The 27,204-nt window shown below is 43.8% G+C and overlaps 1 protein-coding gene across 1 annotated transcript in view; it reads right to left on the bottom strand.

Moving 5' to 3' along the window:
• Positions 1–27,204, bottom strand: part of znf609b (zinc finger protein 609b) — a 65,484-nt gene that overhangs the window by 13,533 nt on the left and 24,747 nt on the right. The window contains 1 exon segment of the mRNA XM_068724276.1: positions 5,595–5,820. Coding sequence (XP_068580377.1) covers positions 5,595–5,820 — 226 coding nt within the window.

The following is a 27,204-nucleotide window of genomic DNA, read 5'->3' as shown; positions in this document are numbered from 1 at the left end:
GATCACACTTATGTGAACAATCACCAGCGGTCTGTGATTATTGACCATTAAGTTCGTCAGCTCTCCCCCCCCCCGTCTCCTCTGCACTAAATGCACCACTCATATTAAAGTTGCATGTTGACAAGAAAGTGAGAACAATGAGGGGGGGGGGGGAAACAGTGTCAGTGTTTATTACGGAGAGGAGATAAAAGATAGCCGGGTGCTGCCAGGAGCAATAACTATAACGTTGATAAATGAAGCGTTTGAGCGTTCAACTGTCTGAGCATGTTTCTAACAGTCCATTTTAAGAGAGCCGCTGCACGCGTGGCGCATAAAGTGAAGCCGAGCTTGTCCGGTTATGTCAGAGTCAGAATACTAAGTCCTGGAACTGACCTTATCTTAAATCCTCGGCACACAGGAATTTAGCATGATTTACAAGAGTCACGTTCAGCACTGGAGACGCTGGTGATACAAGGGAATGCGTGTGTTGAAGTAACATTGTGGAAATGATTGGTCGATTAGCTGATTGGTTGATGTAAATAAGATTAAGATAAATAAGATCGGCAACTATTTTGATTAAATTATCTTTCGAAGCCGTTTTTTTCCAGGTAGAAATGCACAAAGCGCTGCTAATCCCAGCTTTTGAACGTTGCCAAATGATTTGCTGCATTTGGGTTTTGGACTAGGCTCAGGCTTCCATGGCAGTTTATCACTAGGTAATAGTATTTATCATGGCATTTCATCTTCTTCTGCTTCGTAATCCCCATCATGAATCTGCTGTTTTCACAGTTTTACAACTGCCTTCAGTAAAGAACCCGACAGAGAGTTTAGCTTGCTGCACATAGTGGAGGCAGAAAAGTGAAATTGCGATTGCAATATTTTTTGACAAATGATTATTCAATTAATCCAAAAAATCAGATGAATAGGTAATATACAATATATTTTTGTTAGCTATAGCCCTACTACACTTTTTAGAGAAAAAGTATTACAACAAAAAAATAAAATACTGATAAACACACAATTTAAAAAAAGACACATCTTAGTAAGTATAGGTTTACCACAGACGGTATGGTTGACGCTTTTATTTTTTAATTTTACAGCGTTCAAGGGGGCCCTATCTGTAAAGTTCAGGCTGCATTCCGGTTCATAAGAGGTAAAAGTGCAAAGTCACTCTCACTGACAAGAATAACAGCCTGTGAGAAGGTCAATTCTCTCAAACCACTGAGAGGCAAAGGGAGGCAGCATTAGTATGCTGCCCACATCGCCGCAGCATTATCAGCCTCATGCAGCAACTCTCCCTCCACAAAAAAAAAAAAGGAATCAGTACATGTTTACTCTTACTATGGGAGTAGACCACAAAACAGCAGCCATGCATGCAACATCTCCACCAACAACAACGTACATTTATTACTGTACATAATTTGTAGACGGGGCAAAAGAGCAGTTTCCTTAAATGCCATCTGGGTAAATCCATAATCCCCTCTGTCAAAACAAACCCTCGGGTGTTTTCTCCTTATAGGAGATGGTGCTCAGATTAAGAGACAGGTCTGCCAACGGCGCATTACTCAAGCTCTCGTTGACGTGTATATAGCAAACATGATATCTTATGACAACCGCTGGCAAATACTACAGTTCCTCGAGGCATATGATTTACGTTTCAAGACCATTTAAGTGCTTTGAAAATATGCAGTTGTCGGCCAACATGAATAGGAACCGAGTCTCTCTGCAGAGATTTGGGTTCACCGAGGCGCCATCTTGGTAACACCACCCGGGGACTAAATTTGTGACTAACAAGACAGGTCTCCTCCCCTCAAAGAATGCGAGTCATCTATATCTTACGTTCCTTGCAGAGTATTTCAACCGCATATCTGGGAACACTGGTGAATTCTTTACAGCATGGGAGTGTTCCCCTGGAAATTGGCCACTTCCACTCTTGCCTAGTGAACGCCGATGAGGGTAAAGATTGTCTTGGTAGGAAAGTAAACACGGCAAATAAAAGTCTACAGGGTGGGATAGAGAAAGGAGAGGCGCATGACTTTTTGTTCTTTTCTTCTCCATACGTCCTCTGCCGCTAACGGAACTTTGTTACTTCTTCCCGCTCATTGGCCGGGCCGAGGGCTACAGGCTTCCTGGGAATGCTCCCTCTTATTTCAAGGACAAGTTTCTATAGCGAGTTCACACAGAGCAGCCACTGCTCGCCTTTGTAAAAACATTTCAATGAGGCCACTGACAGGTGGTCTTCAAAAGAGCAAGGAGGCATAGCTGGCGAGTGAGCTACAGAGCCAAGTGCTCCTTTCATACAATATTCCTTTTCTCAACTCCCCTGACAGGGTTGAAGAAATATAGCATTAAAAAAAAAAACACACATCTCTCAAATGTTTGACCAGGAATATCCGCTTCAGACTGACCTCTGAATCAGACGCCAAACCGCTCTTTCTAAAGCCAATGCTTGCAATGTTACAGTGATGTAATATGCGTGTTGCATAAATAATCCACGAGACAAACATTCATCACAAACAGCCTGTTTCATTTTTCTATTAGGGAGCTTAAGAAGCTGTGGGACCAGCTTGGGGAGAAGCCTGCTGTGTACTGGAGGGTCGGGGTTGGGGGGTGGGGGGGGGGGGGTTTACTGGCATGGAGCTGAGTAGTGAGCAGTGTTAGGCCAAAGGGGCCCCCTCTGTGCTCCCTCTGCCCTGGAGCAGGAGCCAAGGCGTTCTGGGATGCGTTTCAAGAGCAATAAACTTCCCCAGCATTTTAGAGATGACATTTGGAGGTATCAGCATGCTAAGCCTGGGAGGGGTTGGCCCATCGCTCTGCCGACGCGACCCTGGGAGCTGCCACTGCCTCGTCTGCGCCGAGGGGATTTGTGTCAATGCCGGGGCCTTAAAATACAACGCGCGCCCCCCCCCACCCTCTTCCTCCTGTCTACGCTTCACTCGCCCCCAGACTGACTTGAATGACACAAATTCACTTTCCCTCACCTCATGTTATCCATTTATTCCCCTACACGGGACTAAACACATCAACTTGTAATGTTTTGTGATTATTAAGGGTTATTTCTGCAGTCCTCATTCAGTCCAGCCATCATCCAGATTCAGCTGAAGGGAGCTGCTACACCTGCGCTTGAATTACTGAACGCATTGGGCCTCATCAGACGAGATTCTTGTCAGCTCTGACCAAAGGTGCGGCTTCTGTGATTGCATTTTGTTAGGTGTCGCCCGCTTCCTCCTCATCCGTTTCTCTCTCTCTCTCTGGCACTCGGTGAGCCGGGGTGAGGCACAGACAATTACTGGGAGCCTGTTGTTCATTTACTCCCACAAGGCCGAGAGGCGGAGGTGATGAAGCAGCTGTTGGTTGGCATGCTAAATGAAACGAGCACAGACACACACACACACACACACACACACACACACACACACACACACACACACACAGTGCATGCCTAAACAGCTCTGTGTGAGACTTGTCATGCAGAGAAGTGGGGGACTGCTCAGCCTCACTGCTAATCAGGATGCCTCTGCTGTTTCTTTGGGGCCCTCTGTTTGTTGCTCTTCCCTGGTACTCTGCCTGGATTTGCTTGATTTCCTCATTTGGTTCTCATTTGCTCAGTTGCACCACAATAAGAGAAGTCTGCTTTCACGGGGTCTCTCAGGGAGAGAGCGGCAGAGTGGCAGCGCAGTTTGAAGTCAGCAGCATCTGGGCCTCTTTCATTTCAGAACTAGCCAGTGGGCTGTTTGGGGCTCGTACCATTAAAACGACGTTGAATGAACACACATCTCTGTGTTGTTCAATGTAGTGTGAGAAACGTAGTACGATGGAGGCTATTGAGAAATGCCTCCTTGGAAACTACAGATTCAATCTTGTATTTTAGGAGCACTGACTACACTGATGGCTGTTTATGACGGCTAAAACTGACAATTGCATATCTGGTAAGGATTCAGGAACAGCACACATTTCAGCTACAACAGAAGAAAAAAAAAAAGCTGACACTGATTTTGTGTCTTCAAACAAAAAACAAAAAAAAGCCACGCTGTGAATATCGACACGGCAAAACACATACCAGACAACTGAGGGACGCTTCATAGTTCCAGGTCTGAAATATATCTCTTCATCCTTTATCACATGATTTTCTACCCTGACTGTGTCGACCTGATTTTTTTTTTGTCTGAGATAAAAAAAAAGAAAACTTCAAAGAGAGGGAAGTGGGTTAGCTTCACTCGTCTCAACAGCTCTGATGGCCGTAACAACCTGTGCGCTACACCTGCAGAGCCCCCCCCCCCCCTCATCTCCACCATACCACTTTAAAACCACTCAAAAGCTCCCACCAGCCTCCACCCCACTGAGCCGGATAGAGTAGAATCAGAAGAAAACACAGCCCCATCAGGCCAAACCACTACCTCTTTCAGCCAAAATAGCAGCTTTGAGAGAGTGAGTGCAGGCAAAGGACAGACTTGGACGGGGAAAGGAAAGGGGGCAGGGCGAGCGGGGGAGGGTCAATCACTCTGTGGGAGGCAGAGAACGAGGGAGCACAAACATAGTACTGGGGTTGGCTCTGAGCCATGTTTGTGTCACTAACAGAAGTAGCCTTGTCTGTCTCCCCCGAAACCCCCTGCCTTGCACTCGTTCTTCTCCCAGTTTGCTTGGAAACAGAGTCAAGGGGTGACTGGCTGGATGCTTGGTAACAGGAAGAAAAAAAAAAAAAAAGGGTTGCAATAGAGAGGAGAACAGGGGTGAATCTGACACGGCCCAGGGCCGGAGCAAAAATCAAAAAAAGAAAAGCCACTCAATGGCAGGGACTGTGCTTTGGGAATGTTGATGAGGACCTTTCTTCTGTTGGGTTCCTCCAAGTGAACCAACGAGCAGCTCTGTGGATGTGTGGGCGATTTGTACTCAGCAGGCCCGCAGAGAGACCGAGCGCGAGCTGCTTTGAAGATTAGGTGTTTGCATTATTTCACATGCGCGACAGAAAAAGAGGGCTGTTTCTCAGAGCCAGCAGAACCTGATAGTGCTAGTGATACATCTTCAAATTAAATAAGCTGAATGTGGCTTCGATCAAAAGGGGGGGGGGGGGGGGGGGGGGGCTGAGCGTTTGAGATTTCACTCGGACTGCACTGCAGGAAAAAGGAGCCAACTATAGTCCCAAATGGCAGCCTTGCAGAAATAAGTGCTTTGTGTTATGAGGCATGTTGTTGCTGAGAGCAGATATCTCTGTGCAACAAACTCCCGTCTGCGTACTCCCGAGCAAAAAACCCCAAAATCAAGGCCACCTAAGAACTGCCTGCCAACTACTATTCTTGTTGGCAATACTATGCAGCATGTGGGCTGTTGAAGTACGCATTAGTACCACCACCAGCTCCTGAGGCAGTCAGGGCATATCCAATTACATTTAAGCAGGCGAAATATGCACCATAATGACAGCAAGATGATTATTTCTTTAAACGACAGAGGCTTCACTAAAGCCTTGAAAAACCAATACCTCTTTGACGTCTTCGTGCAACCACACTGGCTGTGTAAACATAAACTAACCCACATATTTGTAGCCCCCCCCCCCCCCCCCCTTTACAATCCAGGACTCATTTGTTCCACTAAACAGCATGTTAAACCGCTCCACTTACCGTCTTCAGTTTCCTGCCACACGATGCCTTCGAGATTGACACTCGTACCGGGCTCGCAGGGCCCCAAGCACTCGGGTTCGGTAGCCAGGGCCACGTCGGATGTGTTCACGGCCACCGAGCGTGTGCGCACCATTATCTGCTCACACGGCGAGGAAATCTCACTGTTGCCTACTGTGGCCAGGAGGTGGAGGGGGGGAGGAGCTGGCGTGGAGACAGGAGATTCCATCTGTGGAGAGGGAAGTGGGGGGTTTGAGAGAAACAGAGAGAGAGTGAGAAGGAAGCACATGAGACACTTCAGAACCACTGTACAAACACATGTGTGAAGATGCAGCCAGCGGACGCCACAATGAAAGCATCTGCATGGAAGTCATGCGAGAATGCTGCTGGCTAGCAATCTTAAACCAGAGCAAGAGTGATGCAGCACTTAGTGTTGTAATAGACTTCTGTGTCTTTCCTCAACCTTAGAGGTGATTAGGAGGCAGGGGAGACAAGGGAGACAGGGAGGGACATGTGAAGTGCTTTGACTGCCATTGTGGAAGGACAGAATTAGTTATGCAGGATTGGTCAAACAGCCCCCTCCCCTAGCTCTCCCTCCCTCGCACGCCGCCGAGCGAGACCCGTGACACCGAATCATCTCGCGGGCCAATCGCTCATTAGTTCCCTCGACTAAAGAGCCGGTGGTGATGAGGGAGCGGGCTGCTGAGGGTCAGTAATTGATTCCACCTGTTCTGACACACTGTGACAGCAGCGAAGAGACAGCGGGCCTAGGTGGAAAAAAAAAAAAAACGAAAAGGAAAAAGGAACAGGAAGGGAGGGAGACGATGAGCACGCCAGAGACAACTGGAGGAAGAGAAGAAGTGTGTAGGCGTAACAGAGCCGGAGAGAGGAAGACTAATGGTGATTTAAGGGCCACGGTGACACCGGGCTTAGTGCTCCTCGTTCAAGACAGTCGACATTAAAGCGCTCCAAATCATTAGCAGTGAACTGCAGGAGGAATGCCCCGCCGCAGCCAACACCACACATTTATTAATTGGGTATAAACCACTCAGTGCTCGGGCATACGCTGCCAATGCTGGATCCAATTAGACAAAAAATAATAATTGACACATTGGATCATGAGCCTGTGCGCCCTTTAAATAGTTTCAATCTGCTTACTGTTCCTAACGGAGCATGATGTGGAGAACGCAAACTATTTATCGCAGCTTAAATCGGAGTTACTGCTCAATCTTGATCAATGCGGGGATGAAAATGTCGGTACAATGTCATGGTCCCCAGAAGATGTATACCAGTGATTGCTGATCCCACTTGATGTTTCCTCTAGCGCCACCAGCCAGGTTAAAATATTCAATGAATCGTAAGGAAAATTACTAGATGGACTAGCACCAAAATTTGAATTCATGGTTCCCAGATGATGAATCCTACTTTCGATTAGTCTATTGACCAAAAAAACCTATAAAACTACTGACATTTAGCCTCCACTGTACTTGGTGTAAAGCTGCATTTAGTGCTTTTAGAGGCATACAAACATCACTAGGATGCTCTGTTACTACATTTAGACTAGACTGAGTCACACTCTAGCGAAGGCTTACAATGATAACCTACCGAATAAAAGCATAAACTGTGTCAGGAAGAGGGAGAAAGATTAGCAGTTAAATATTATGTTGTGTCTCTATTCAAGATGTATTTTTTAAAACATATGATTCAGAATGTCAATTTGAATGAGCTTGATTCTTTGAGATTGATAATGTGATTGATCGTGATCTATAAATCTAATTATTTGAGAGCGATACGGCCATAAATTACGCCGTGTGACACATTTCAGATCAATCATCGAATGAGGAAACGGAATCCGCGATGAGCCGAGTGCTTTGGAAAAACCAAACATTAGTCCCTGATGAAATTTAATATTAGCTCAAGACTTGTCATCACAGAAGCTCCATATTTCACGGTTTACAGAAATGAGCGTGGATAAGGCCCGTTCCTCTCGGTGCTCAGAGGACGAGCAAATTAATGTGTGCAGGAGAGCGACGGCGAGCGAGGCCCTAACGACATCGTAATCACCGCGTGTCAGTCTCTGATGCACGATGTGGCCGAGCTGCAGGCCGGCTGAGTGAATGAGACGGGACAGGTAATCACCCGAGCTGTCACCACACACTGTTCCCTTATGGAGACGCAGAGAGCCGCAGACATGACCACACAATGAACCCGCCTGCAGAGTGACAGCCACCGGTGAAAGGTGCACACAGGTTCACGCAGAGCCTCCTCGAAAATTTACTTGACTAAGGCGACTTAATAACGGCCTGGAAATAACCTTTCCCTAATTAAATTGTTAGGTTGGGTAGTAAGCTCGCATTATTAAGATTCACATTGTCAATTTCCTTCTTTCTTTTAGTGGGCCGTGCTCATCAATAGACTCAAGAGGCCCAGAGTACTAAAGAATCATGTCGAGGTTTGTTTACTTAGTTCATCTACCGTCGGGTGAGAGCCGACATCCGTTCGCCTGCTTGTCTTTTGCTAAAAAAAAAAATTTGTTAAACCAACGACCTCTAGACTCTCACAGCAAACAGCCAAACTTGGACAGGAGCTTCTTTTATTAATACCGTTTGTGTCGGCGACTCATCTGGAGACGACTCAAGTTGAGGCCTAATTAACCCCTCGCAAGCCAGCCTTCAACTTCTTCCCTTTAGCCATTAGTATTTTCTCTATTAGCTAAAAAGTGACAGTAGCCAGGGCTATGGCTGCACCTCACTGTTATTTTCATAACCAATGAATCTGCAGACCATTTACTTGATAAGAAAAATCGTAAAAAAAAAAATGGGTAATCTTGTTTTGTCCAACCAACAGTCCAATACTCCAAGAAAGACCTTTTCAGACAACATTAGCATTCTGAATGGGCCCCTTTGTATTTCCTGTTGCATTATTTGTTAAAGCAACAGCTGACAGGAAGGAAACTTGGACCAAAGCTGTTGCCGTAGCACAGACCAGCAACGGAAAGGTCTATATTCCGTTTACAAAGACCAAATGGAGAGAAGCTGAAAGCTATTTTTGGCATTTTTGCTTTTAAAAAATGACTGAAATGATTAATCACACATTTTCTGTCCATCCACGACTCAATTAATCAACTAATTGCTGCAGCTCACGACTAGACACTATAAAAAGACTGCCAGTCATTATTGTCACAAAAGATGATCGGGTGATCAGTAATAAACCTCAAATTGAAATGACAGGAGGCTGATAACATTTGGATGAATTAAAGAAAAGAACAAGTCAAGCGTTGAAGCCGAGTGGAGTTCAAGGGCTCAGCTGGTTTTCCAAGAAAAGCCTTCTGACTCTCCCATTGATTTGTTTTAAAAACACTGAACGCTGGCGATTCCCAGAAGAATCCCATCCAATATTCCAGAAGTCAATACATGTTCTATGAATTAAATCAAATTCACAGCCATGTCAGATCAAGTAGAACCTTTCCTTGATGGGCTCCACTTAAATCCTGGTACCAAGCAAGCCAGAATCAAGTCTAATTGCACTACCCAATAAAGGAACCATTCATTAATATGTAATGGTGTAAATGAATTAGAATAGGACCACAACGGATATGGGACCAGCGTACAATGTGCACGAACAGTGGTGCTCTATTTCCTAATTCTATCAATGGAGGAGTGAACAAGAGGACTTTCACTCTGCAGAATGTGAACCCACACGGGGAAATGCCTGACGTCTTGTCCCGGGTTGTTTTTTTCCCCCGGAAAAACCCACATGCGACCGAACTACACAACTTGTCAAATTACACAAGGCTCTACTCGACGCTCAGCCGATGCCAAATTCCATGATTCCTTCCCTCCTTGCAAGACTTTACAAACGGATTTTTGAAATCTCCCCCAAAACCACACAATGCCTCAGTGTCACGCAAACCTTTTTCTTAACTGAAACCCCATGCCGACTGCTGGAGGAAGCCACAACGGGCAAGAATAATGTCCAACTGACAGACAAAAATCCTGTGAATCTGAACGCACACCTCACGACGCCGACGCTCTGCCTGGATTTCCAGCGATCACACAATAACTCACCCGTGGCAGACTAGACATTTGCTGCACCCTTTTTTTTCTGGACACATTAACTTGGGCTTTAACTTGTTTATTAGAGTTGGGATTAAGAAACTGAACACTGAGCTCGGGCGAGGATTACGGAAGGATTACTCTGCCCTGGCATATGGAGACACCTGTCTTAGCTGTACTCGCGACTGGGCGGTGTGGAGCTAGAAGACAGTTGGACCAAACAATGCATTGTGGGGTTGCATCATTATAGTTGTTGTGTTTTAATAAATAGTCATCGCAATGTCAACTTGCATGATAAAAACACTGAAAGACTGATATTGCACTCAGGGATTTGTTTAGTTTGAACTGTAACTATCTTTTTGTTGGTACTTTTTGTATTCAGTTCAATTTTCAATTTGTTCAATAAAAGAATATTGGAAATAATTGCCTTTCATCTTTGTTTTTTGTTTGTTACATCTTAATATCTGTTTATTCATGGCATATAGTACAAGCACTCTAGCACTCCACTCACTATTTAACTTTTGGAGACGTGGAAAAATGGCCGTTAATGTCACAAGAAATGAGCTTGAGGATTTGTTTTTTGTAATATCAGATGGCGTGGTGGCGTTTGTTCATGTTAATCATACAAGTACTGGGGAGTGAAAACACGACGCAAACAAAAGGACGTGTGAGGGAGCCAACAGCTGACTGTTATCGCGGATCATTTGACATTAATAAAGCCACAGTAAACCGCTGGGCTGGTATTCTTGAGCCAGCTAAAAGTATCAAGGCTCTGGCTTTAAAAACCATGTGACCTTGTGATGTTTGATACAGATATTATCTTTTCTCAACAACGAGACCTTTCATGCACAAACCTCATGTTTGACACAGGATAATAAATCTGTTCATGGTCACGGTTTACCCTCTCATGTGCGACTGCTGTTACAAGTCACAGAGAGTTATGTCTGCAACAGTAGTTCAATACACATCGCCTGCTAAACCATTAAATCTCATTTCTTTCTGGTGCTTTTTTTTCTGCATTACTTGCTATAAAATAAGCACGATAAGCAGCCTCTCCTTTACATGCCGATTCTGTGCGCCCGCTTCATGCTTTCTTTCTCGGTTGAAATCCAGTTTGAACGGCAATAACATTAGCAGAGATATCCCCGTGCTTGATAGAAGTCCCTGTTTACTATATCATACCAAAATCGAGAGCGGCGCTTCACCCGAGTTGGAAAGAGGGTCCTGAGGTCAAGTCAGATAACGCACACGGGGTCATTTGGATTACCCGCAGACGTGGATTTATCATCTCGGTCCGTCTCTTCATCATAAGATAGCTCTTTATGGGTCGATCTTGTTTTATTGAGGAGCATGCACTGTAAAAAAAAAAAGAGAGGCTTTTACTATATTCCCATGCATTATCTGTTTGTATACCAGCCTCCAAGTATAGGTGTCCATAGGAGGACAAGTAGTCGACAAATACATTAATAAACACTTATATCTGCTTGTATTATGGTGCGTTATAAACCGTTTAATAAATGTTAAACAGGGGGTTGAAAGTAAAGGGTTGCCTATTCATCTGACTTTTTTTCCCCATGACTGACATGAATTATTACGCTATTCTGACTGTCGTCAAACAGAAAGAGGTCTTGAAATGGGTAAAGGTTTTGATGGAGTTGTGGCAACTTGAGTCTGAGAAGACTATAATTGATCTAAATTGGCCCCTGTTGGTTGTTTAACCATTGGACAGGATAGATTCTCCAGCCTGATAAAGCCTGGGGAGCTCAACGCCGTTTCCAACATCAAAAGAGAGAAAACATCTGTCTGGAAAAGAGAAAATGTAATTCTTCCTGACACAAGAGCCCATTATTTAGTAAAAAGGACTCCTTGCTGAAGTGCTATTAGTTGGCTGAGTTCTGTGTTCCCGCTTCAATTATGTAATTATTTTTGACACCGGGGGCAAACCCTGTGGACATCTTTGGTGAGTTACTGAGGTCAAAGGCCGGTGGAGATTACACTTCTTGCCGGCTCCGGTCGGTGCCTCTTTCAGCACCAAATGACACCCAGTTAAGAAACGACTCTCCTGCATTTAACATTACCAAAAATCTATTTCTTTGTATTTTTCTATCTAAAATGCAATCATCTTTTCTTCATCAAACAAAATATGAAGTGTGCTAACCTAAGCTAGTACCAACCAATAATAGCACGACCTTCATCAATCGATCTGCAACTGCTCGCTATCGAGGGAGGCGTGTGCTCCTCTGTAACTCCGCCCACTTTTTAGCAGTCCAATAAATCCCTCTTGTAACTTGTACACACCGCTCACACGTCACAGTGCAGAAGCTACAGACGCTCTGAATTTAAGGAAAGCAGCCCAGACGACAGCAGCGTCTGACCAGCAGACAATCAGCTTTCCAAGTGAGCCGTGTTATTGAAGTATCATGGTTATTAGCATTAAGCTACAATTGAAAACAAATGCACAAGCCTCATTTCATTTGACTACTTACATCAGCCGGGAGATGGAGGAAAAAAAGAAAAGAAAAAAAAAGAAAGAAAAAGAGCGGTAAAGTGTCTGAATTCAAGTCGTGAAAGCCGACCCGGTTCTTTTCAAACGCTGCACACTGGCCTAATTCCTTTACTCAAAACCACGCTCGCTCTCTTTGAACGCTCAGAGTAATCACAGAAAGTGAAAGAGAGAAAGGGAGAACACCTGACATCTATTGTAGACCACCAGCTGGTAAAAGGCACTCGGTTTCTAGGCGACTCTTCTCAGTCGTAGCGGCTAATTGTGCTTTCAGGAGAGCATAGCGACACATAAATAATACAGGGAGGAAACTGAGCTGTGATGAAGTTGGTCACCCGTGACCCACAATCTCTTTGGAGCCATAATGAGTGAGCCTGTAAACAGTTATTGGCTGGAAAAAGCTGCTGTTTGCCATACGACTGTTGACATTACAGGCTTATAAATGACACATTTTTCATAAAGCAGAACTGCGAGTGAGAATGAAGTCTGAATTAATGTAAAACACATTTGTATTTGAGGCCAAAGCCTAAAATAAACAACAACCTCAACCTTTACACAACATGTCATTTTCTAAATGGCTCCAGGAAATTCTGACACATTCTGGCACTTAATGTTATGGCTCCTTTTTTTTAATGACGCAACAGAGCCTCTGCGTCGGGATACGGAGCTGTGAAAGTCGAGACATAAACATGAGAAACGTCTGTATGCGCGCCGCACTGAGTAAACTTTCATCTCAACAGCTGTGAATTACAGCTTTAACGGTTAGAAAGACGGCTAACGCTTCCGCATTTGCTGTAAATTTTCAGCAGTAATCAAATTTAATATCTTTTTAGTGCGACACGTTGATCAGAGCTGCTATTCAAACGGAGGCCTGTTGATTATATACCGAAGGCGAAAGCGGTTCACGGAGCTCCGTCGGAGAGGCACCTCTTCAGGTTTTACCTGTGGAGACACTCCCTCGTGAAAGGACAACACACATTAGTCAGGAGACGGCTCCTGCAGCTCCCAGCAACACGATGGGAAGTAAAAGTGATATAAAAAGACAGACGGCACGAGGGACCGCAGGGTAGAGGACTGAGCCAAGATAAGTGGAGCTTACCAATTTGCTCACTTATGAAGCAGTGGCCTAATTTGCCCGCTTAAGAAAAGTCACAGAGGGAGGAAAATAAACTCCTCTCCGTTTACTACGACTATGAATCTGCAAAAGTGGACCTGGACCAGTATTTGGTCAAATTAGGGGGTTGGTTAAGAACCTTTCTGGCTGTTTGAATGCTCGTAGTCGCTGTAGTGCTGTTGGCAAAGTCGCTAAGTCCCCAGATTTCAGCAATTAAAACAAAAGTTGTGGGAAAAAAAACAGAAGCTATGAATGGCTTCCCAGTGTATTATAAAAAGTATTAAAGAGGAACTTAACGCCCCGTTTTAGCTTTAACATCCCCCCTTCACATATTCACACAGGACTACAGCCACGCTAGCAACGCTGTGAAGATGTACTGAGGCAAAGTGTTGCTCAATGCTAACATGCTAACGTCCTCGCTATTAGAACGCTACTTCAGTGTGTTGGCACGCTGACATTTGATAATTAGCACTTTGTTGTTTCCATCCTAAGAGGGACGTGAATGTTTGTACAAAATTGCACGTATATTCATTCAATCGCCGTCGAGACGTTTTACTCAAAACCACAAATATCAACGACCAATGAAAAGTCCACGACCTTTCCTCTCTTGGCAACGGCAATCCTCAAAACAAATATTACCTACATTTATTACTAAGAAAAATTTACATCATTTGCACATGAATATCTCAGAGTATCTGGTGAGCTGGGTGCCTCGGTGTTTGGTCCACTTTCCTCTTGTCTTGGTTCAGCTTGACCTTGTCAATCTAATTCTCTCTCTCTCTCTCTCTCTCTCTCTCTCTCTCTCTCTCTCTCTCTCTCTCTCTCTCAGCCCACGCCTGGTATTGTTTGTCAGACGACAGGGTGTGGGGGTTGGGTTGGAAGTGCACTGGGGCGGAGGTGTTACGGGGACTAAAAGATCTCCACGTATAAGCGGGGCAACCCGAACATCCCTTTGTGTTCGCTGCTGATAAAACATGTTGAAAGCCTTCCTGAGGAAGTGTCTGCGTGTTCTGTAGCTCTACTTTATGAACAGGAACACAACTATTCTTCTTGCCTGGTTGGTTCAGAAGATCGTCTGTGGTTTTGACAGTTAGTGGTTAGTGGCTGGATGTTCAGCAACACATGACAACGCAACTCGAGATAGTTGTAGTGCAACACTGAATACTGGCAAGACGGGCTGCAGCAGACGATTATTTTCACGATCAACTGATCTGCCTGTGAAATTAATTGTCTGTAAAATGAGAGAAAATAGGATAAAATGTCTGGTAGATTTTCCCACGGCTCAAGGTGCCGTCTTCAAATGTCTTTTTAATCCGACCGCCAAAGATATTTATGTCATGCAGGACAACAAAAAAAAGCATCAAATCCTCACATTTGAGAAGCTGCAACCAGGGAATTTGTCATTTTTGGTTCAAAAGAAATGACACAAAAATGATTGTTTGATTAAGAAAACAGTTACCAATGAATGATCTGTTATCATAACCTGTGGTTTCACTGTTGATGGGTCGAGAACCTAATCCTGTCTGAATGCTGATTCCGTTTCGCTCCATTTGGTGATTCTCTCCCTTTCTCCCATTCCTCATCCTCCCACTCTGACCACAGGTCAGTTGACAACAACAGTATCTATTACAACAATAAACCACATTCTTGTCAAGGTCACCCACATGCGTCTGACTGGGAGGGGGAGGAAGGAGAGAGAGAGAGAGAGAGAGAGAGAGAGAGAGAGAGAGAGAGAGAGAGAGAGAGAGAGAGAGAGAGAGAGACTGTGCTGCCAGCGAGAAAACCAGATAAAACAAAGCTGAGGCGACAAGGATTTCTTCTCCGTAGTCCTAAACCTCATCTCACGGCAAAGGGAAACCTGACAACAAACCCAGACACTGTCATCAACAGCTCAGCCACTTAGAGTCCCACTCAAATACCAGTGATTCATTCTTTGACATCTTACAAGTCTGAGGCTTTGAGATCAGGCTGGAGAGAAATCTAGTTCCCTGTGTGGCAGTCCATCATAATGCTGACAGCTGCGACCAAACCTCCACTTTCAGGTACCTACCTTCACCTTCCTCAATTCAAAAAGCCCAAAGCAGTCGAGCTAAAATAAATGTTCCTAGACACACTAACCTTATCATCTGAGCAACAAAAGATATTTATCAAGTCCCACATATTATTCAAGGAAAACAAGTTGTTATTGAGGCTGGGAGATTTCCCCAGAGCCCCAAACCTCAAACTATTAATAGATGTTCTCCGTTACTCTGGTTCCCTTGTGTTGACGCTCTTTCAGTGGGTGGTGCCTTCCCCCGAACATTAGAAAGACAATCCGAAAGCCACACATCAAGGAACACAACCTGAATGATGCCTTATTATTTTCCATTGTTTTTGTGTTATATGGGCTGACAAAAATAAACAGAAAACAATGAATATTATACTTAGCGCGACATAGACATGTCACTTTCAGTGCGGGCGCCAGAGTGTGGAAACTTGTGCAACATGAAAAACATTGGATGATATATTAAAGTTGATTTTGGCAACAGGGCCAACAGTCGATAATTAATTGATAAAACGCCTAAATACACCGTGCATTACAGGCAGGAGGAGTCAAGTTAGTAGCTTCCAAAAATCCATTCAAGGCAACTTAGAGGAAGAAAAGCAGCGGAGGTTTGCAGCTGCTCACGTGGACGAGCAGGTGATGAAGGTGCAGAGGTTAGGGCCGTGGCTGTGGGAGTGGAAATGTGTGTGTGTGTGTGTGTGTGTGTGTGTGTGTGTGTGTGTGTGTGTGTGTGTGTGTGTGTGTGTGTGTGTGTGTGTGTGAGAGAGGAGTGCACTGCGCTCTGTTCTGCAGATACACTCTGATTGACCTCTGCTGCTGGCCGTCTCACAGAGCTCCCATTGAACCGTGTCTATCTTAACGGACGCCGATGTGCACCATTACTGAGCACTACATCCTCAAAGCCCTGTAGACTTTTACACCTTAAACCAGTTTGCACCTTTATGACAAATACTGGCGGGGGAGAAGAAAAGATAGTTGAGAAAGGCGGGTCACTGGAAGAGAAGATAAGATAATCCTTTATTAGTCCCGCGGCAGGGTGAGTTAACGCCGCAGTTTATTTTCTGATCCGCGCCGCACATTCACGTCTTGTTTTTCAATAATTATAGTCTGGAGCTGACTTGAGTGTAATCCAGGGAGTTAAGTGAGAAGCGGCGAAACATGCCAAAACAGGCCGACCTGGAAATAAAGCTCCGTTAGCGAGTATCAAATCAGTCTAAAAGCTGCTCCAAAACTACTCGGTAGATGCACTTTGGCACGACAACAAAAGCGGATTGAAACGTTCCTGAGACGCTCGCTTAATCAGAGGACGAGTAGCGACGCGTCAGCACAAAGCGGCCGCTCGTCGGGAAGCTAAAGAAATGATATCTCGGTGCCCTTGAGATCATTAAAAAGCAGTAATAATCAGACTGAGGGGATGTCGAGGGAGTGGAGTGAAACCCACTAGAAACGCACCAAAGCTCCCGTTCTCCGTTTCTCCGTCAGCCGCTTAGCAGAGCTCTGCTGCTCTCAGCCATCACAGTTTGATGACCTTGTTAGTTTGAGTGCCTAATCTGCTAATGCCCTGATAAAAATAAACAGTCAGTGCAGTCATTGTAGTGACTCCTCCTGCTGCGATCCATGAACACAGATGTTACCTCCGTCTTTATTTATCCCGGGGACTTCATGTCAAACTGACAGTCTTAAGAGGGAATGAGATAAATGCTTTTTTTTTTTTAAAGGTGGAGTGACTATCCAACTCAAATATCTATACACACAGGTAGAATGTTTAAGATGCAACACGTCTCGTCTTTTAAAAGATATATTCATGCTATTTTTGGCTCCCCCCCCCCCCCCCCCCCCCCCCCCCCCCCCGAGTACATCTACTCCCAACACTTTGCCTCTTAGGGCTTAATAATTCATACCCAATATTGGATTTGAGAAGAGAGCAGAAGAAATAATTAAACTCACAGTAGATTTTTTTTTTTATTTTTTTTTAAATCTACAAAAAATGCAGTTGACAAGTCACGATGTATCCATTTCTGCATTTTAATTATTTATTGACTTCGGCATTGTGCACAAAATGGAACTCTTAAATACACTTGTGTTATAGTATAGTTCTTATAAAGCAAATTTCTGATATTGTATTGTAATTTCTCTTTTATGTATTTATGTTCTTAACAGTGCTTTGCCTGTATTTTAACATTTTTAGTATCTTTATTGTTTATTGTACGTGGCAAACATCAAGGTAAATCTCATGTCTGTGAATAACATAATTGCCAATAAACCCTAATTCACCTGAACAGTCAAGCCCTGCAGCTAACAGCAGCACAGCTAATACGATGAACCAATATATGAATACGGTGTGCAGAAATAAAGTGGATACACTGAGGTAACGAGATCAGGACACAACCCCAGACCATAATAAAGGGGACGTTTAGTCTGAAGGTCGAGCAGCACAGAAACAAAGCCTCGGATTTTTTTTAAAGGTATATTAAATGTCACATTATTCAGCAATAACCAAATTGCCAGGACCTCTAGAGCAATATCCTCAGCCGTATTATTAACAATACAAATACACCCAAATAATGTGACATGTGACTTAAGTGAATGGATTTAACAGCAAAACGTCTCACTCTTCAAGGGATACATCAACCTAATGGATGTGATTAAGTATAATTTAGTTTTCCAGATGGACAGCGAAGCCCCACTTACCAAACATAATTGAATGTGCGAGCTCAGCCCATCGCCGAGGACTAAACAACTCCCCAGCCTCCACTACAAAGACGAGCTCATTTCCATATCAGCTTCACCTTCATTGATCCACTCAACGCCAGCTCCTCCCCCCCCATCGCCCCGACACAATCACCCTCAAGGCTTTCTGGGAGATTTGGAGGTAGAGAAGGTGTAGGGATAGAAATGCACGCAGGCCTGTTTAACTATCGGTGCATACTTGGGTTGTTGACTGTCCAGTATTTGGGTGGACTGTGAAAATCAACAACTACATGAATCACTAATTCAGGAAGCGTGCCCAGCATCAAGTCAGAGGGAAATCATTCTGAGCGTGCCATCGAGCCCTCGGCCCATCTGTGCACCAGTGAAGTACTTTGAAACAAACACAGTAACCCCTCTACTCATGTATGCATCATTCAAAAATGATTTCACAGTGGCAGCAAGGACATCCAAAAAGGTGCAGACAACGGTCCAAAAAAAAAACCCAACAAATCCGTGGCTGTTGTTGGACAGTTACACTTATTCGACAGCTGGTTAGCTACATGGCTAAAACCGTAATCTGAAGCAGTGAAATCTTTATATGAATCTTTGTCCTGGGTTTTTTATTGGACACTAATAGATGCACATTGATCACTTTACAGGTGAAGTGAAGACAGCGTTGTCGGTACCGCTGACCTGCTGGTAGACTCTGTTTTTTAGCTAGGCCAGAAAATTTTCAGTTAAAACGGATTCATGTGGTTAGGGTTAGGATTAGGGTTAGCACTGCGCCGAATAGCCGTTTGAATGCTACATTGCTTGTCAGGAACCGGTCAGGAGGCAAATGTGGTCTTGTGTGCTCTGATTCATGTGGCATGCCGTTAACACACCAGTAATTATTTTTAATAAAAAAAACTCAACTCTGTTTTTAGGACGAAAGAAATAACATGATTTACCCACGAAGCAGCTTCAAAGGTGACGCATTTTCTTTTTTTAATTGAGTTCTGTGGATTTAATTTATGCCGACGTGAAGAGTTGTTCAAAGTAACTGATAAATATCAAGAGAAACTTTAAAAGTGTTACATTTGAGAGCAGAATTTGGTTGGTGGTTAATTAACCCCCCCAAAAGCAATAGCCCAGGGGGAAACGCTGCATGTGAAGTAACCAGTGGAGACTTTGCGTGCTCTCCCTGTGTTTGCACGGGTTGGTTCCAGGTGGTTCTGGTTTCCTCCCGGTCCAACGTCATTCATTTTGGGTGTACTGGGGAAAATAAAATGCCTGTCGGTATGAATGAGGAAGAATAATAGCTGCTAAGGTGTTGGCCGATGGGATGCAACATCCACGAGGATTCTTCTGTGTTTCTATTCTTAATTATTTCCAGCAGTTCTGTTCCCACATCGCAACCTCACCCGAAAACTGGCGTGCATATACAAAAAAAAAAAAAAAAAAAAACTGACACGACTGCTGACCGAAGAGGGAAGGGAACAGTCCCAGCACGACATTTGATGAACACTGTTTTGACAGGAGGACTCTTCCTCTGCCTGCAACAGATAATGCAGCGCTTCTGTATTCAAGGACACCGATGCAGTCTCCACTGAGCATATCAGCATTCATAAGAGGACTGTGCTGTGGCGGGGGTGACTTTGATGCATGTGCTACTCTTGTTTAAGGAGAGGAAGCAGCAGGAGGAAATCAAACCTCCACACACTGGAGACTAGAGACGTCGTTGGCACTCAACCAATTTTTGAGGAGAGGATTTTTTTTTTTTTTTTCTTGTGCAGAGGACGACCTACATTTATCACTTTCAGTGTTTTAATGCAGTGAATCATGTAAGTGCAGATAATCTATAAGACGCAGGGATCACAAGTCTGCAGTATTACGAAGATTTCATTTGCTGGACAAAGAGGAGGAATAAAAAGGATGACGGTATAAGATGTCAATTACATTATTTTCTAACATTTAGTCAATAAATAGCTTCAGACACACAGTTTACACAGGATGTGGGACAAGCTAAGCTCCGCCTACTGTGACTTTTGTTTGGCATTAAACATTTCCCAAACTCAACACGAACTTTGCACTGCAGATGACTCAGCTGAGCATTAACTTCAGAGCTGGTTTATACGGTCTTTCTGCTCACAATAACTCCATCATAACTCTTTATATATTGTTATTTTAACACTCATCTCTTGATGGGCCAAGTCTGGCCCCGGTCGAAGAGCCTCTGCCAGCGGCATGAATTTAAAATGGCCATGTAAACAGTGACCGACTCCTCCGTGCCAAAGTCAAATAGTTCCATGTCATCGGGTTTGAAAGGAGTTGGCAGCAAAGCAAAACTTGAATCAGGGCGGCCGAACGGTACAGTGTCTGTACACTTAGTGCGTATATGGTTTATTTATTTATCTATGTCTCTTTAAGAGCATTAGATTGGGGGGGGTGAGGATTTAAGGGATTCGGTGGTGATGAAGCGTTAAGTTGTTGGACTGACGCCCAGGTCAGCGAGCAACAAGATGCTTCACCTCATCCTCAACATGGAGGGCTTCAGTGTGGATCCTCACGCCTCGGTTATTACGCACATCTGAGACGAACACTGCTGAACTAAAGGAATAAGGCTCGATACTCTCTCCCTCACATTCATGACGCTTTGTTAATGCCTTGCTGATGTACACTAACGACATCCTGATTAATGCTCATGTGGAATCATTTCTCCCCGCTCTCAAAAGACATCAATACCAATTTATAGCATAAGAACAATGGTGGCATTTCTCTGTTAAAAATAATCGATACGCATCATTTGTAACTTAAAAAACGTTTTACAGGAAGACGCTATTCCTCGATGTGAGAGGGAACTCTGTGGAACAACAAACTGCATGTCGGCATATTCTCTCCTGCTGCCGTCTGCATGTTGATGAACAAATCTTCGGGATTCTTTTCAGTAACAACTCGTATGTATTTGCATTAATAACCTCTCCAAATATAATTTATACATCGTGAAATAAGCAGTTTGGGATGGGGGGGGGGGGGGGGGGGCAGCCTTACAAATGCAAACTGCTCCAAATTCCGCCCGATGTTGTGCACGACGCGAGCATCCATCGACTCATGAATGTTTGACATTGTTCCCGAAGGACGGACGTGTTCTCCCTTTAATTTCTATCAGCGGTATAATCCCCTTTTGAAACCCTTTTTAGGGTGAATTAGACGGGCCCTGCATTCAAAGAGATGAGTGCAGAGAAGGGGGTGGGAATAATCACAAGGGCCTGGCTGTCTGTGTGGATTAGAATGGGAAAGAAAATCCTTTCATCTGAGATCTGTGCACTTCCAAGCTCGGGAGCATGCGTGCGCAGACGCAACGCGCCGAAAAACCTTCAGCAAAGCGCACTGCTCGCAAAAAATAAAGCCGGAGACCTCGATGCCGTTAAATGTTATTAATATACACGAAGCAGCTATTTATGTTTAAACAGATGTTATTCAATTATGCTGGAAACGGGCACGGTAGTCGCTGGATTAGAGAAAAGCTGGTATAAAAGCTTTGCTCTCGAGGCTGACCTCTCAGACGGAGCGCAGGGCACGCACACGATCTGACTCGCCTCTCTCAGACTTGCTGCTCTATTTCTGGCAGACGAGAAGAGGGATAACGCCGGAGAAAGGCAGAAAAAAAAAAAAAAAAACGACAAACAAACACCAGTGAACAACGGCGTGTGACAGATGAGAGAACGGATTAGCCATTATGTGTGTTTGCTCAGTTGTCTACCTCTGTGGGGGTTTAACGGAGGGTAAAATGACAAGAAGCCTGGCTGTGTGCAACAGGAGCTGACACTTCAAACACCGTGTGGCTGTGATAACATAAACATCTCATATTCCTAGGGGAGAAACGACGGTTTTAGAACACCAAAGACGTAAGACATAAATGTATTTCCATTGAGTTAAACAATATTAATATTAGGGTTTGTAAAACTGCAAACAACTTTTGTGTCATTAAGAGTTTCTCCGGTCCGGTATTTCAGAGGAAACCACATCGCAAGCACCGAAAACTGAAAACAGCCAAACAAGCCACACACATGTCGTTGTTTTCCCAACAGGCTATACCACCAGTCAAGTGGTATTTTGAGGACAATTATAGATAATCACACAGTGGGAGCTGCTACGCAGGACTGAGTTAAGAATCTGATTAGTCTGTACTGAAAAGAACTTGGACTGCTTATGTCTTCTGGGCTGACTGAATCGGCCCATCTAGATTAGATGTTAGTATAAAAATGCGTGCTTAGGAGCTTATGAAAAGATGCAGGTTTGTTTGCAGAAAACGATAAACTCAAAAGGTGTGTTTAGGTTCAGGCGTGATCTCATTCTTTATTTCCCACCGCATCCAGTACGTAATCGTCCGTTCGCTAGCTCACAAACTGCTGTTAGTACCTTCAGTTTATTTAGCTAAATAAAGAAAATGAATCCGCATCTATATGGATGGTTGATTCCATATTTAAGCCCTTTTCCATTGGTTCTATGTTCTTGAATATCTTACGTTGGTCTCACATTATGGTAAATTGAATATTTTTTGGGGGTTTGGTAATAACGGCAATAAGACATTTAATGATGTCATCTAGAAAAAATGTGAATCGATAACTGAAAATAATTAAATTGATAATGTAAATAATCGCTGGTTGTTGCCATTATTTCATTTAAAGCTATAGCCCAAAAACAAAGAGCATGAAGTGACATTTTACCGACCAGAGACAACAAGTCGCAAGATGTTCGCTGCTAAATGCAAATTCCATAAAGCATTCAATATTTGAACTTGATGCAACCAGAGAACACGAGAACGTGAACTTTTAGGAATCGTTATACTTCAGAGGACACCAAGTATCTTTGATAAAAAGCAATGGTGCAATGAAATGAGGAAATGTCACAGTTGAAGCATTAGTGATTTCTCAAACTTGTTCCATTTAACAGCAAACTGGCTGCAAACAACCCCCTGAGAAAAGTACTGGGTGGGGGGTGGTGGTGGGACGTAATCCTCTCTTTAATCACTCTTGCTCAAACACTGCTTTGCTGTTAACTTCCTCTTTGTTAAACTCAAAACCTTTCACAAGCTGTTAAGCTCCTGGACTGCAAATGTTTTCTCATCCAGTGTTTCATGCATTAAAGAAAAAACACACACACACACACACACACACACACACAAGTCTCCATATTGATAATTATTTTAACAAAACGTGTAAATTGAAGGGTCGACGTACCAAAGAGGACGTTCATTTGGTGTGGCCCAGTTAAACAGATTACAGAGAAATCCCCTGAACACTCTTCTACAACCGCAGCAAGTCAGTACAAACTTTCAGCCACCTCGTTGGTCTCTCGCTGGTAGAAAATTCCAGTCGAAGGGGGGGGGGGGAGAAGCCTCGTCTGCTCCTCCCCACTGTGTGGGTTTTGTTCTGCTAATCAGACCACATGCCTCAAGGATTCAGGAATCCAAGAGCTCTCAGCCAGCTCCTCTCATTCCACATACAGCCGCAGCAGCCTGTGACAAACTATTCAGTGTGTTGGGGGGGGTTAAAGACTCTATCCATTCATAACACTGTTCCTTCCTCCCTCCCTCGTCTCCTCTCCTAATCTCAGGCACTTCTTTAGCCTCCTCCTCCTCTTACCCCTCAAATGCCCTCTCTCTCTCTCTCTCTCTCTCTCTCTCTCTCTCTCTCTCTCTCTCTCTCTCTCTCTCTCTCTCTCTCTCTCTCTCTCTCTCTCTCTCTCTCTCTCTCTCTCTCTCTCTCTCTCTCTCTCTCCCCCCCCCTCTCACCACAGCGTCTATCTGCATACTGCACACTGGGTCTGAATAGGCTCATGGTGTATTATTAGACTACGGTCCAACCGCACACCCACTACGGTTTGAAATAGGAAAAAAAAACACGACCGGGCCTGCATCGAGAGTCTCCATATTCTCCCTCTTTATTCTGGTTTGTTTCCTGCCCGGCTCTCTCCTGCGCTACTCACGCATTGAGAGGCGCAATGAGGCACACTGGAAATGTGCAGCCTGACAATGGAAGACAGCTGCTCTCGCTGCATAAGTCTTTCATGAGCTGAATTAGTGGTACAAGCCTTCGCTCTCCCTCCCCCCCCCCTCTCGTAGCTGATCCAGACGCAGCTAACACACCTCGTGGAAAGCTTTGGGAGAGAGAAGGACGGGGAGGGGAAAACAAAGCGTGACACAGGCTTTGTTTGACAGACCTGGGATTGATTTTTTTTTTTTCTCCCAAAAAAAAAGTAGCCCAACATTGTTTTGTGTCACTGTAGAAAAGGCCCTCACGTCAATTCTTAATTATGTGTTTTAAAGAAGAGGTTTCTAAATGATAATGATGTTGAAATAAAACTATTACCATGGCTGAATGTCAGAAGCTTTTACAGACCGCACGTAATAATAATAATAAAATATAAAAATAACAAAGGGAAACTAATAAAACAATCAATTACATCTCAGAGATCAACATCTATTGAAACACTGTAAGCAGACCAGTATACCGATAATAGAAATCTAGCATGTTTATGTTACTAAATACAAAAAGAGCTTTCAGATTATGATGAATAAAACCTAATGAAATCAAAATACTCATTGAATAACCAAGCTATCCTAATAAAATAAAGGAGCAAAGGAACAATACTGAATTCAGCTTTGGGGAAATTGTGAGGTATGATTTAAAAACAGTATTCTGTTGACAAAGACCGTCATGGAAAACAATGTTCAACACAAAACATGTTCATCAAAACAACATCAACGTTGATGCAGAGCTGCCCATGAGGCTCTCGTTGCAGAATTGGATCCGAGTCACAATAAACTCAACCAAGACTTCTCCTTCAACGTCTCCATTGCTCCGGATTGAACTTGTGGTAAAAGCTAAGCTTATTTTACACTCGATATCAAAAGTGACAACAGATCCCAAAAGCCTTCAGGAAGCGGCGAGATCATGGGACACAAATCAGGCTAAGCATCAAGCGAGGTCAAGGTGACTACAGGCGGCAGAGTTTATGACTGGAAAGACCCGGTTCCCGGTATTAAATAGTTCCAAACAGAAAGCCTGTGGTTCCCCTAGACAGGGATTTCCTGAGCAACAAGACTATAAACTTTGTGGGGCGGCGGCATTCTTCTTCTAATTCAATATCTGAATCTGCGGACTGCCGTGTGGGCTGTGAGGAATCTGGTACAATGGTGGTTGATATGGTTTTCTGGGGTTACGGTGGATGACTGGGCTATAAAGCAATGTCTGTAAATGTAACTGCGACGGAGTGAAGGTGCAGAAATAGTGGACTGTGTCCTTAGTGATGGAAATAAGCTACTGAGATCACTACAAGGAGGTTTGCAAGATAAAACTAATGCATTGTGTTAAAAGTGCCCGTCCTCTTTCAAGGTCCAGGAATGTACCAACTGTAAGACTGGGGCTTTATATGGAAAAAGAATATATTGAAAAATGTGTCTCGACCGTTTCATTATCATCACCGACTGACTTCCTCTGATAAAAAGGAAACGGAGACGGCAAGCGCAAAACAAGTTGGATGTAAAAACACTGAAATTGCTTGAATTCGGCAGCTTTTTGGGTTCGTACCAAATGACGAGAGAGAGCCAACTAATCCTGGAAGCTGTGTGTATGTTCTGTGGCAGCTTGAGATGGAATTATTAAAAATGTATTCCCATCTCAGAATCAATCCACTATTAAGTACTGCGAGGTTGTGTTCGTCTGATAAGCCCCGAAAATCCACATACATACATCAATAAGAATAAATACTAAACATGTGGTGGGAAACACACTGATGCAATTATGGTTTCATGTTGGAGAATATTCTATTTAGGTTAGGTTATATATATATATATATATAAATAATAAAGTAGGTGTTTTTTACCACTGTATATTTATGGAGGGTTTTGAAGGGTAAATATTGTATGCTGCAGTTTATTCTTGTCCATCATGTGATTACACAAACGATGTGTGATTTACTCTGACTCTACTGGCATGTCAGTGAGGGATAAGACGCTGTAAACCGTGAACATGTGCGGTATGCATGGTATGCGTCTTAGTCTGCAGAAACAAGCAGTGTCCCCGAGACATGCGCGTTCACATCAAATGAAAATATAAAATGCTAACATTACTGAAAATCATTTTTTATGTTCATTCCAGCAGCTGTTCAGTGATTAAAAGAAAGAACAAAATGTTCAACATGTCGGTTATCAACGTCCTTGATTCGGTTTTATTTTCATACTTTGTGTGTAGTCTGGGGTTTTGTTTTTTTGCCTACAAGCTCAAACCACCCCCCCCGTTATAGTGAAGGCAGCTGCAAATGGCAGACGTGGAAAACAATTAGTGTCAAACGTTTTCTTCCTGTAGTAGTGAGGGACTCCCAGAGGGGGGATGCTTCTTACAGGAAGAGGCAAAAACACAGAAAACACAACGAAGCTGAGGCTGGCAAGATAATTCTAATAGTTCTGTGGGATTTAACAATGATCAGATGAATACGATTGGGTATATGTTTAAAACTCTGTTGTCCAAATGTACGATTCTGAAGAAGGCGGATATTAAAAACTAACAAATTGAGTTATTCAGAGAGCTGGAGAGACACAGCGTCTCTAATCTGATGTCAGAAAGGTGTGTGGTGAGGGGATTTCCGAAGCTATTTGAAACTGGCAGCTTAATAAGTCACTGAAATTTAGGTAAGATCTAAAAGCTCAAGACACACGTTTGCGCAAGATGTCGAGGAGATCTAAAATATTTGAACAAGTGCTTCAGTACTGTGTTAATAAAAGAAACAGCTCTGCTTATCTGCCTTACAAGAGCACAGACAGGTGAGCTAACAGGCTCACTTTGTAGTGAGCTTCTTGATGTAATTTACTCCCCTTCTTAAAATAAGTCACAGCGCCTCTTCTCTTCCAGAGCCTTTAAAAGCCCTGGCACTACTTAAAAAGGAATGAGCTGTAACACAATAGCAACAGTCAGCCGGGCACAGAGAGAGAAAATAAAACCGAAGCTAGCTCTCATGAGATCCACTAGCAGAGCTGGACATCGGCAGCAATGCAGAGCGGTGGCTCTTTCAAATCAAGTGCTGCTGCCTTTCCTTTCTCTTTCAAAGCGACGCCGCCAATGTAATTTTCCATGAGAGCCGCTCCATTTATCAAGGCCAGTGGCACACTGAGGCAAGCTAACGAATGCCTTGCTCCTCTAGATTTGTTTAATTAGAGGTGGGAG

The sequence above is a fragment of the Cebidichthys violaceus genome, unplaced genomic scaffold (genome assembly GCF_023349555.1).
Source record: "Cebidichthys violaceus isolate CVI_PGR_0920_01 unplaced genomic scaffold, fCebVio1.0.p SCAF_30, whole genome shotgun sequence".
NCBI lineage: Eukaryota > Metazoa > Chordata > Actinopteri > Perciformes > Stichaeidae > Cebidichthys > Cebidichthys violaceus.
The sequence above is the reverse complement of the archived record's forward strand: the minus strand, read 5'-3'. Positions and strand labels throughout refer to the sequence as shown.